Source organism: Tamandua tetradactyla, chromosome 6 (assembly GCF_023851605.1).
Source record: "Tamandua tetradactyla isolate mTamTet1 chromosome 6, mTamTet1.pri, whole genome shotgun sequence".
Lineage (NCBI taxonomy): Eukaryota > Metazoa > Chordata > Mammalia > Pilosa > Myrmecophagidae > Tamandua > Tamandua tetradactyla.
In genome coordinates, this window is record NC_135332.1 from 73041796 (window position 1) to 73054302 (window position 12507).

General features: G+C 42.5%; 1 protein-coding gene across 5 annotated transcripts in view; it reads left to right on the top strand.

The window, feature by feature from the left end:
• RPTOR (regulatory associated protein of MTOR complex 1) overlaps nucleotides 1-12507 on the top strand; it is a 516265-nt gene that overhangs the window by 267243 nt on the left and 236515 nt on the right. For all 5 annotated transcript variants that reach the window (XM_077166178.1, XM_077166180.1, XM_077166179.1 and 2 more), the window contains one exon: nucleotides 8204-8379. In XM_077166178.1, coding sequence (XP_077022293.1) covers nucleotides 8204-8379 — 176 coding nt within the window. The remainder of the gene's footprint in view (nucleotides 1-8203; nucleotides 8380-12507) is intronic.

Below are 12507 nucleotides of genomic sequence, written 5' to 3' on the forward strand. Positions count from 1 at the left end.
TTGTTCTGATCCGGAGGGTGGCAGGAAAATACTGAAGAGTTCGGAGCCTGGGACATGATCTAGGATAGTGCCTGCATGTGGTAGCTATTCAACTAATATTGGCTGAATAAATCAATGAATGAAATGAAAAAGAAAAGGTCAGTCTGGCTGCGGTGTTTAGAGTGGAGCGGGTTGTGGGGCAGTCAGTGCTGGAGGCTGAGAGACTCATTAGGAGTCTCTCTCTCTCTTTTTTTTTTTTTTTACTTCATTCACTGATTTATTCAGCCAATATTAGTTGATTAGCTACCACATGCAGGCACATGTGTCAGCATGTTACATTTCCATGAGACGGATGAGGATGCTTGACTGGGGTGGTAGCAGTGGTAGAGATGACACGTTTTACTTGGAGTAATTTTTGAAATGAGAGCAATTGGCTTATGGGTTAGATATGGGATGTGCGATAACAGAAGGAAGCTGAAGATGGCTTGAATGTTTCGGGTGTTTGTAAGGGTTAGAATGGAGTGACCATTCCGAGCATGTACTGATATGGGAGGACTACAGGGACTGATGGTGGTGGGGTGGTGGGGTGGTGGGATGGCAGTATGGGATGCAAGAGTCCCTACTCCACTAGAACTTCCACTGGAGGTGCGGAGAAGATGGTGGGCTCCACCGTCCATAGACAGTAACTTGAGCCACGGTGTGAAGAGCACCAAGCTGGAGAGGAGACTGGCTGAGGCCTGCGTTGGGAGGCACATTTGAAGTCTTGGGGAAAAAGACCCACAAATAAGGTAGGGAAGGTGGTAGCCAGGGAAGCTGGGGGGAAACCAGCTATGTGTGGCGTCCTGGAAGTCAGGTGGAAATAAAATTTCCTACAAGTAGGGAAAAACCAGCTGATTATTATATTGCTGAGAGGATAGACTGGATGAGAACTGAAAATTGACCACTGGATTTTGGGACAAAATCCAAAGAGGTACTGTTGAACTTAAACAAGAGCATTTTTGTATAGGACAATGATTACTGAAATATTCTTTTAATATACTCAAGAGAGAATGAAATGGTAAGGAAATGCAAACACCCAATATGGATAGCTTTTTCAAGTATATGGTAAAGGAGAGCAGAAAGCTAGAGTGGAAGTTGGAGGGAGATGTAGGGTCAACAGAGGTTTTCATGTTTTTCAATTTTTTTCTTCTTCCTATGTATTTGTGCTCTTGGGAATGAAATATTTTATGTGCAGAGGAAGGTTGCAGGCAGTTGATCCTTAAGTAGGTTAAGGGGAATGGTCTCCAATATACAAGGGACAGAATTGGCCAAAGAAAGGAGCATGGAAGGGCCGTTCATTCAAGAGGGGCAGGCAGAGCATGTGAGCACAGCTGTAGGTGGCAGTGGACTGGAGGAGAAGGACACTAGAGACAGCATGTATGGACACAAAATCTTATGCTTATGTACCTGTGTACTTATGTGCTGGGAATTCCCTGGAGAACAGGGGAGAAGCAGGGGCGCAGCACAGGATTAAGAAATGACAGACACAAGAAGTTAGTTAAGTGGGGTCAGGGGACTCAAGCTCATCAGGAGGGAGCAAAAGCTCCGAATATATTGACGTCCACATTATTTATTGTGCTCTTACATGGGAACTGCTTTGGGGAGTATAATCAAAACAAGATTATATTTGAATATCTATCATACTTACAAAGCTACAAAGTTTGGTTGGCTCCTTGTCCCAGAAACTGTTTATTTCTTATCAGAATGCTTTCTATTCAGGTCTCTTCTGGCTCTTGAGCCAGCCGTTGAGAGCATTTGCTTCAGCGTTTTTCCACATCAGCCGAGCATAGCGTTCCGATGCTCATGCCCTCAGCCGACAGCCAACCGCTTGAGCCCTCAGAGAACTGATTCCAACACTTATGTACCCTAATGGTTTATAAAGCTGGGATGTTGGATCACTTCTTTACGTGTCTCTAAGAGCACGTGCTGATTCCTGCATTGAGGTATTGCCCAGGGAGTCCACTGGTGTTCAACACCCTTCTCCATCCCCCAGCAGCTCACAGGCTTATGGTAGAGTGAGACTGTAAAGGCAAAAAATAATAATGAAAATAAGCGTTGATATATAGGGTTGCAGATTTGTGTATCTCCTTTTTTTCGTTTTTGACCATAGAAGAGTAACTGGGGAGTGGAATTTGGTCATAATTTTTAAGTAACTATCTCCACTGAGTTGTAGAATAGTTCTAGAGCATTTCTGAAGCTGTTGAGTTGCTATATGTTAAATGGCTAGAAATGACTTGAGAGTAATGAATGGTTCATTTGGGGAAATGCTCAGTCTATTTGTAACTGTTGCCACAAAGGGTCCCGCTAACTGGCCTTTGAGGGGCAACCTGGGGTGGTTTCTCAGTGAAGTTAGAAGTCTTCATCCAACAGGAACAATCACCTCTACTTTCTTGGCCTAGATTTTATAGGTCCCAGCAATAGGTTCCTTTTTTTTTTTTTATTATTTAATAATTGATGTATGCCAAATTCTTATTACTATGAGTCCTTGCCCGTTATACCTGCTGCTCTCTGCACAGTGTCTGCCGTGTGATATAGACTCCACTGAGGTCAATGAAGTGAATTGATAAGTGATACACCAGTTCCTCAACAGAGCTGTTTCTCTTAGAACTCTGCAAAATCTACATTTTATTAAGTGTCATAGAATTGAAAATTAAGGTTGCCCTATGCCAAGGAGTTTTCATAAATTTACTAAAGAGTACTCTGAATTTGTTGGGTTTTTAAAATAATACCTTCATCTCCCTGATAAGGATGTGTTTTTTATGCTTGTGAGAGGAAAAGAAGCACTGTGTCCACATTTGAATTATAAAATCAGTACAGCAAGTGCTCTCCTTCCCCTCTCCAATAGTAGGGTTTCTGAAATGAGTGATTAAGGGGCCATGGGTGCGTTACCTGGCCAGCTCTCTGCTAAGCTCCTGAGTACACAAACTCCCATTATTTATCCACATGTGTGGATGATATAGCACGTGTCTTTTTTTTTGTATCTGGAGGCTGCTGTGTAGCACATCTATAAATTTTTCTGGATCTTTCCCAAATTCTCTATAAGGCTCTCTTGAGCTTTAAGGATGAAAACTTTTCCGATGTTCAAGTCTCTGGATTCCCTAGGAGAAATTCTTTTGAGGGTAAGTACAGCTTGGGGTTTGCCCTTCAGGAAGAATGTTGGCTCCCTCAGTTGGAATTTTCCATGTTTATGCCTGGGTGCTTTTTAAAAGCTCTAGGAATCATTTGACAGGTAACCTTCCATGCATGCTTTTGCAAAAAATAATTTCAACGAAATGGCCAATGTCTTAGGTAAATACAGAAGGAAAACAATGTATGGGAAACAATTCATCATTAAAATAGTTTTTTTTTTTTAATTCCTCAGTTAGTAAGCTCTGTAAATTATCAGTGGAATCCTTTGACCTTGAATGTCAGAAAACTTACAGATTCTAATTATCCCCAAAGCAGAACTCTCATTTGCCTTCTGCCTGCCCAGTGGTGTGGTGGGAAGGATGGAATTAGAGTGGACAGAGCACTTCTAGCTGCTCTGGTGATGGGCAGGTGCTATGTTAGTTATCAGACTCTGGTTGAATGTTTGTTATCAGACTCTGAACGAATCTGCAGCTGGAGTTCATGCCATCTCCTTATTTGGACATGGGCAGCTGGAAGAGATTTTAGGAATCCAGTTGTCTCTGCATCTGTCTGATTTACTTTGTTCGACACCCGAGGAGTAGCTGGGCCAGGTGCTAAGGGGACCACGAGGTGGAGCTAGGCACAGTGCAGAAGTGCCCGGCAGCAAATTTGCCACACAACAGAGCCAAGTGATGTCACCTCTGGGCCAGTGGAACACAGGTTTCATAATCCCTGAAAAAAATTTCTTAAAAACTGATTTGGGACGGGCAGTGGTGGCTTAGCGGCAGAGTTCTCGCTTGCCATGCCAGAGTCCTGGGTTCGATTCCTAGAGCCTGCCCAGGCCAAAAGCAAACAAAAAACTTGTTTTTGACTGGTCGCCTCTGCACTGTGGATCCACCTGACTTCTGGTTTCCTAAAGCTTACTTGCTAGAAAGGTGACCAATGTGTGAGAAACCGCTGCACCTCTTAGAAAACATTCGTTTTCAGTAACTCAGTTAAAAAGGATAGCAAAGGTGGAAGAAGTTCAGTGTTTGGAGGTTAACTCCAAATAAAGACAATAAAGAGAGGACTGTTGTGAGATCCTCAGCTGTCTTGTTCTTTAGAAAGAAAACTTGAAGTAGAGGCAAATTATAAAAAGAAAAATTAAAACTGTAAACCATACCAGTATTTCCACTATGAAAATACATGTCCTTTTGAAAAGGAAAATAAGAATATTGAATCTGGTTTTTACATAAATGCTTATTGCTTCCTACTTAAAATTGTTTCTTTTTAAATCTTCTGTAGCCTGTTCTTTTACTTTTATGCCCAGTAGTAGTGATTCTTTCTAAAATCATTTGAATCTCCATTTAATCCAAGACATATACTTCAGAATTATTCATTTTCAATATTTAGGATTGCATCGTTTATTTTCTTTATTTCACGGACATCTGCCCTGTTTTCCTGAAGCTTGACACAGGCTCAGATGTCTTCGTCTCCCTCCTTCCAGGCCCTTCCCTGGTTCTAGTGAACACAGTTCCACCAGGCACCTGAAGGGAGCTACGGCACCCTCTCCCTGGCCGCTGCTGCAGCGCTGTCGGCTCCTTCAGGAGAGGCTGTTCTGACATGTCTGAGCTCCACAGGCTTCTGCATGACTCAGGTCTGACGAGCTTCACACAGAGTGTGCCCTGACCATCTTAGCACAGCTGTCACAGCAGACCCGGAAACTCATTTCCTGTGTAGAGCAGGCTGATTTTCTGACGCTATTTTAGGTTATAGAGCTAGAGCAGCAGAGATGATTTTAGATGCGATTTTCCTCCCTCTTTGCTCTCTATTTTTTAAAAAAATCATTCCTCTAGGTATCAGTTTTCATTAAAAAGTTCAACTTTTGTTTGTTATTTAGTATTGCTGAATTTTGTTTGTACTCTGGGCTTGATGCTCCTTGATGCATTAGAAAAGCATACCAATAAAACATGCAACCTCCAGTATCTTTCATCTGAGGAATCTTGAGATGTTCAAAACAGGGATTATCTGCAATAAAAATAATACATTGTATGGCATAATCACTAGGTTAGAATGCATGTAGATTCTTGTGTATTTAAGCTATTTAGAAAATATTAAGAGTGCCGTTTAGAAAGTCCCCTGCAGGCTTTCATGTAGTGTCATAGGTGTTTGGTGGCTATTCACAAGAGTCCAGATGGGGTAGTGGAGAGGGGGTCCAGCATCAGGAGTGGCCTGGCCTTCCTCTTGACTCTCCCACAGGCTGAGTAGCCTGGACAGTTCACATCATTTTTGGGGGTTTCTTTCCTCATCCTTGAAGATCTTTAGAAATGGAGACAAGCCTGCCCTGATGGGGCTGTTGTAGAAAGCAAATGAAGCAGTGCATGTAGGCAAGCTTTGAGAAGCATCAGGGACTGTTCAAATAGAAGGAGTGGTCAGTAAGGGGCAGAAGTGGAAGTGCATCAACATTCTTTTCAAGACAGGGAACAAATAGGTAGCCATTGGTGATTAAAGATTATGCCTCCCCAACTCATTCATTCTAGCTTCCTTGGTGTTCACATCATTTAAAATACTCAGCTGCCAGTTTTTTATGGATGGCTGCAGAAAAAGAAAGGCGTCCTGATCATTGGCATTTACAACCCAAGGAATTGCTTAAGTACAAAATAACTTCAAGGATGTAGAGTCCAAACAGGAAGACTCCTGTAACATGATTCTCCAAATACTTTTTGCCGTATGGCCTGATAGAGAGATGCATGGTAGGGGTGCTTTCGGTTTTCTTAGTCATTAGCCTTCATTCTATAAGGCTTGAGATGGAGCTGTGTCATGCCCAATCCCTACCCAAGATGGGTTGGAGTAATTGAGGTCCAAAGGTAGGTAGTTTTTCATTATGGGCAAGTAATGGATGTTTGTAGATGAGTAAATGAGAGAGAGGCTTCTAGAAGTTGTATATATCGCTCTGCTTGATATTGTCTCCCTTTTTTCTTTTTTAGTTATCTGAGTGCTACATTCAAATATCACAATTCAGGGCAAATAAACAGAAGAAAATGCAACTCTTACCAGTAGTCTGTGCGTTCTTCATATTTTGTCCATTCACTGTCTGCATTCTGAGCTCAAAGTGGGATCCTCCTGGAGGCTCCAGCACTCCCTTCCTCTCTCCAGAACATCACTCGCTCCCTGGGGCCTGGTGACTCTCAGTGTCCCTGAAGTGAGGCTTGCTCCTGCATCTCCTCTGCTTCCTGAGCCCACAGTACTTTATTTAGCGAAACCAGTGCTGACAGTTTGTTCTTCACAGTGATTTCAGGAGCAGGCAGAGCAGTGTGTCACATAGCCCCTGGTGCGGCATCCTGATGAAGGTACCATGAGTTCTTCTGGACCTCATTATTTCTGAATGCCACAGCAGAGCCTGTTGTGGGTTACCAAAATCATCACATGAATGTAACATACATAGTGCAGCGGTGGGGATCAAAACCCACAGTGCTAGAATAACTGTGTTTCCTTGTCTAAGAATCCTGTGTTTTGTGGAATATTGCTGGATTGGTTTTTTTTTTGGTAAAGCAGGAGAGCACTTGATTACTCATGATAGTGTAGTGAAGCCACATATCAGACATTCCTGTGTTGTTGGTTTTTGAACTTTTTAATACATTCCGTTATTTAAAACAAGTTTTACGCTTCTAATTAGATTTCATTTTATCAAAAATAGAAGTTTTATCTAGGTACCTGTTCTAGTTTACTAGCTGCTGGAATGCAATATACCAGAAACAATGGCTTTTTAAAAGGGGAATTTAATAAGTTGCAAGTTAATAGTTTTCAGGCCATGGAAATATCCCAATTAAAGCAAGTCAATAGAAATGTCCTATCAAAGGCATCCAGGGAAAGATGCTTGGTTCAAGAAGGCTGGTGAAGTTCAGGGTTTCTCTCTCAAGTGAGAAGGCACATGGTGAACATAGTCAGTGTTTCTCTCTTGGCTGGAAGGGGACATGGTAACACGGCATCATCTGCTAGCTTTCTCTCCTGGCTTCCTGTTTCATGAAGCTCCCCGGGAGGCATTTTCCTTCTTCATCTCTAAAGGTCGTTGGCGGGTGGACTGTCTGTTTCTCATCACTATGTCATTCTTCTCTGCTCTCTGAATGGGTGGAGATAACATCTCCACTTAATCCAGTTTAACAACCACTCTTAATTGGGTCACATCTCCAGGGAGATGATCTTATTAAAGTTTTGAACATACAGAACTGAATAGGGATTAGAAGAAACAGCTGCCTTTACAAAATGGGATTAGGATTAAAACATGGCTTTTCTAGGGTACATACATCCTTTCAAACTGGCACAGTGCCTTTCTTCCTAAAACCTGAGTTTCATGGCCAGTCCCCTTATCTTTCCAAAATCTCACTATTTAAGTAAAACATCAAGTGGGCATGACTGGCTCCACTCAAAGGAGAGATTAAGCTCTGCATTAAAAACCAAATCAAAACAAAAAAGCCTTTCTCCTTAATTACAAAATCAATGCACATTCATTTGTGGAAAAGTTAGAAAAAATAAATAAAAGCAAGAAAATAAAATCATATTTACCCCCCACTGGGTGAGGCACTTCCATTGTATCTGACAGCCCATCTTTTTGCCCCAGGCCAGCCCAGGAGGCACACTGGCATTTGTGATTTGGGGTCTGCTCGTGGTCATTGGTGGTGCTCACTTATACTCTCAGCATCACTCCATGTCACGAAACTCGCCAGAATAAGGTTTGTGTGGGTTAAAGATAGAATGGTTAGAATAAATAGTAAAGATACTATAAAGACCTGGAGGGAAATATAAGTGAACATTGATATAATCTTAGGTGAGGAGAAATCCTAAAAGAGGAAAGCTGTAAAGAAAACTGATTTGGCAAAGATGAAACCTCATTGCATTGTCAGAAGGACCTTTAGATGTTTTCTGATCACACAGTTACTCACCCAGAGTGAATTCAGAAGCAGTGCCTGTCTCAAAAGGACTTGCAGTGAAAGCCCAAAGCTTTAAGACTTTAGCTGATTTATTATTTTCTTCTGCTTACATTTCCAACTTATTTGTGTAAAATGAAGGAGTCACTCTCTCTTAATGTTTTCTCCTTTAGGTAGCTGCAATTAACCCAAACCACCCACTTGCCCAGATGCCTTTGCCCCCATCAATGAAAAACTGCATTCAGCTGGCAGCCTGTGAGGCCAACGAGCTCCTGCCCATGATCCCTGATCTCCCGGCCGACCTGTTCACGTCCTGCCTCACCACCCCCATCAAAATCGCTCTGCGCTGGTAAGTGGCCCCCTGACCTGCTCTTGATCACAACCATCCTGAATTAAATGGATCTAAGGGATTTACTGGGCTTTTTTGAACCCAAGTTGCTGAAGTAAGTGTGCCCTGTCCTCTCTTTATGTCACTGAAAATCCCATGGAAATGCTCAAGTGTTTACTTTCTGAAAGTTAAAGATGCTTTATTCCTCCTAAATTGTTACATGTGCCAGCTGCTGCTTTGTGATAGAGTAGTCATCTGGAAACTGGGCATTCTTTTAAAAAGCAAGTCTGTCAAGAAAAAAGAAGTTATGTACTTCCTTGCTTGAGTTGAAGTATAATCTTTCAATTTATTCTTAGCATCTTAAAAAAAAACATGCTTTTTCAGTACCTCCATTTTTTTTTAGAAGTTCAGAGCACTTGTGAATGTAACTGAGGAAATGTGTGTGATATTCCAAGGTGACAAAGCCTGCATTTAGAACCCTGCGTCATTGACTGGTCTCACAATGGGCCATCTAGGTTTCCTGCCTCCAAATCCAATTTTATCCTCTATTCCATCCTGCCACTCTTTACTATCTGCTATTTCCTTTTGTATTTTGCTGGAAAGCTTATATACATAGCTGGTCCTTAGCTACTAGATAAATATATCTCTAGCAAGGTGCAAATGAGAAGGGTACAGTTATAGAGCATGAAGCCAGCACTCTCGGTGGGGCTTATTTCCTGGGTTTCTCCCGAGGTGGCCTAGTGGTGCAGACCCCTGGTTCCTCCCCCCTCACTCTGGAGAGACAGCTGAGACAAGTACGAACTGCTGAGACAAGTATGGACTCTTTGGGCTAAGGAGAGGTTTAGGGTTAGGGCTGGATGTGGGGCTCTCAGCAGTTTCTTGTGAATGACCAGAGCCTGGAGCAAGGGTGGCCTGAGGCAGCTTTGAGCCATGGCTTGGAGGAAAGCTGTATTTCCTGCTCTGCCTCTGCCATCATTGCATACCCTTTAACCACAAACATCTGCAGCACCATTCCAACTCTCTGATATTGGCTGCCCTCCTCAGGTGAGAGGTTAATGATATTGGGGCCAATAGAACCAGCTGGCGTTAGCCTTTCATTCTCCCCACTGCACCCCTCCCAAACCCCAGGGGTTGGATTGTTCCCTAGGGAGAGGCTCCTTCTTGTGCCACTTCTGCCTAAACAAATTAAAGAGGATGACAAGAGAGGTTGCTGGGAAGAAGGCAGCAAGGGCGATAACCTGAGGCTCTTCTCACCTGCAGCTCCCCCAGCCCACCAGGCTAACACTGATGGAGGCCTGGCCTTGGGCTGTTCTCCACCGCACCATTCAAACCCAGCTCACTAACCCAAACTGTAGACACCTCAGGAGGACTGCCACTTCTAGTGAAAGAGAAAACTGAACCACATACAGTGTGAAGCAGAATTAATGTAAAATAATACAATATTGTGTTGTGAAATTATTGTAAAATAAACATAATACACATAATGGAGGAGATAAGATGCTAGTAGCAAGAACTAAGAATAAAATATAGTAATATAACGAAAGAACCAGTGTTTGCAGGATAGAACACAATAGCTGGATACATACGAGAGAGATGCTGTGCAGCGCGAAAACCAGGAACAAGGCCGCAGGGCTCCAGGAACGTTCCACGAAATTAGAACAGGCCAAGACTGAGGGTCTGCAGTTTCGGGAAGCAAGTGATTTATTGGCTCGTGCGCACGGGGCTCAGCCAAGTCATCTCGAAAGTTTGAGCCCCGAACAAAAGGCAACATTGGCTTTTATAGACACTATTACATGCTAGAGATAGGGTAAGCTTAATATGGCAAATAGCAATATTAAAGGAAAGACAGTTGGTCAGTTTAAGGCTCGAAGCAGGTTACAGAAGCACATGAGCTGTTAGGGGAGGGGTCCCCATCCCAGGAATGCATCTTATCTCCATTGCCTGCAGTTTCACCCATTCCTGGAGGTCAGGAGTGGGGGTCTGTATCCCAGGAATGTGTCTTATCTCACTTGCCTGCATTTCACCCGTTCCTAGGGGTCAGGAGAGGGGGTCTGGGGTTCTCTACAGAGAAGATAGCCAAATAAAAAAAAGAAAGGGGGGCCTGTTTGCCGCAGTTGAAGCCTGGCTTAGTCAGATGGAGGGTTACATTGAGGAGCGCTCAATGTCAGGAGACAGCAGGAAAGGAGAAAGAGAGGGCAATTTAAGAGAGAAACTTGGAGGTGTGGAGAACAGAAGCAGAAGTTCCACCATGCTGTCAAGAAGAATTCCAAAAAGAGAGAACAAAGAATATGGGAGAGGTGAGGATACTTGAAGGTGACCAAGACACATTCCCCTGAATTGAGAAAAACATGAAGGATTTTGGATTGAGAGGACTCAAGCCAAACCGGAAGGAAAAGGAAAATCAACCTCGGCCTCTCAGAGCAAGGTTTAGGACACTCATTGAAACGAAGTCTTTCTTGGAGGTCATGCTTGTTATGAGCTATTCTCCACCCCCTTTCTGTGCATTTCTTTGTTCGCTGGTCTCTTTTGAATGCGAACTTTGCATACACTAGTTAGTGTGTAAGTGAATTGTTCTGTACTCTGGATCTGCTTACCATCGGAAAAGGGTTACACGTACCTATTTAATATCATCCCAGGAAGATCTTTGACCTAAACAACTTTGGAATTCATTCATTTAATTCGTTGTGGGTTACTTAGAATGCTCAAGGACCTTGACTTCATCCACTAGGATTTGGCAGGGAAGAGCCTCTTAAGGTATTTATGTAAGAAAGTGACTTACTCAAAATAGTGTTTTATGATGAGAGTCCAAGTAAAGATGGAGAGACACTGGTCATAATTAGGCCAGTCCTGCCTCAATCCGATATGATGTGATGAAAGACTGAAAGAGGAATGTGGGAAACTCTAGGCAGGAGCTTCTGCAGGTGTGCTGTGGCATCCGCTCTCTCTGTTCTTGGGCATGGGCCACATTTCCACTCACTTCCTGCCTCTCCCAATTTCCTGCCATTACTGCTTCTGTGCACAACAACTCCGGCAGGGACACTGCACAGCAGCTCTGCTTCCAAACTCTACCCAACCCATGCAGCTGAGTGGAGGTGCAGGGTAGGAGTGAGAGAAGAAGGCAATGAGAGCACAAATGGGACCTGGAGTGACGTCTACCTTCCAAGACTTTCCCTCCCCACTCTATTCCAGCATCCCTGCTGTCCTACCCAGGGCACTCATCAGCTCCATCTGCCTTTCCACCAGGAGTCCCAAGGGCTTTGCTTCCCTTCACAGAAAGCATACTTTCACTCCGAAGTCAGTTGTCCCTCCGTTATTCTAAAATGATCACTACACTCTGATTCTCATTCTGAGCTCAAAAATAATTCTGCAATCTCATTTACCGTTGAAGAGGGAATGGACTTTCTCTGCCATGAAATGATACATTATTTCAGTAGCTACTTGAAATCCTTTTTGGAATTAGGATGTAATTAAATTTTTTAAAGAGTAAGCATTTAGTCAGGAAACCAGTGAAAATCAAATCTAACTTATTCAGTTACAATAACATGGACTTTGAAATCAGTATGCTACAATTGGTGGGCTCTGGTCATCAAATCACTACTGCCTAGAACAATTAAGCGGTGTCCCATGTGGGTAGATCTTTTACTATTAACCACTTTCTGCCATATTGTGGTATTGAAATTAGTTTGAAGGTAACTTTTTGCTGAGTGTCATTAGCCTGTGAATGAAAGACTAATCAAGTGAAATATGCATAATAAAGTAATTATTAGAAGACATTGTCTTCTAATAACTTCGTTTTTGTCTCAGTAGTTCTTGTTTTCTGAAACCTATAATTTTAATTCTGAACTGAGCAATTACATTACTCCCCATATATGTAATTACCTTACTTGCAATGCATATCAATATAGTATAAAGATCCAAGTGTATTTTTTCCTCTGGTGGTTTTCTACTTTGATTGAGTGTTGTAATACCATTTTAAATTTATTATGTATATATTTGTGTACTACTGAAAATTATAACTCAGTGGTGTTTAATTTGCTGTGAGACTTGCCATAAAATAGATTGATGCCTTTTGCATTGTATAGTATGCAATTGTATTGTCTATTAATGAAAATGAGCACAATTATTTTGGACTAAATAGAGGTCAAGAAG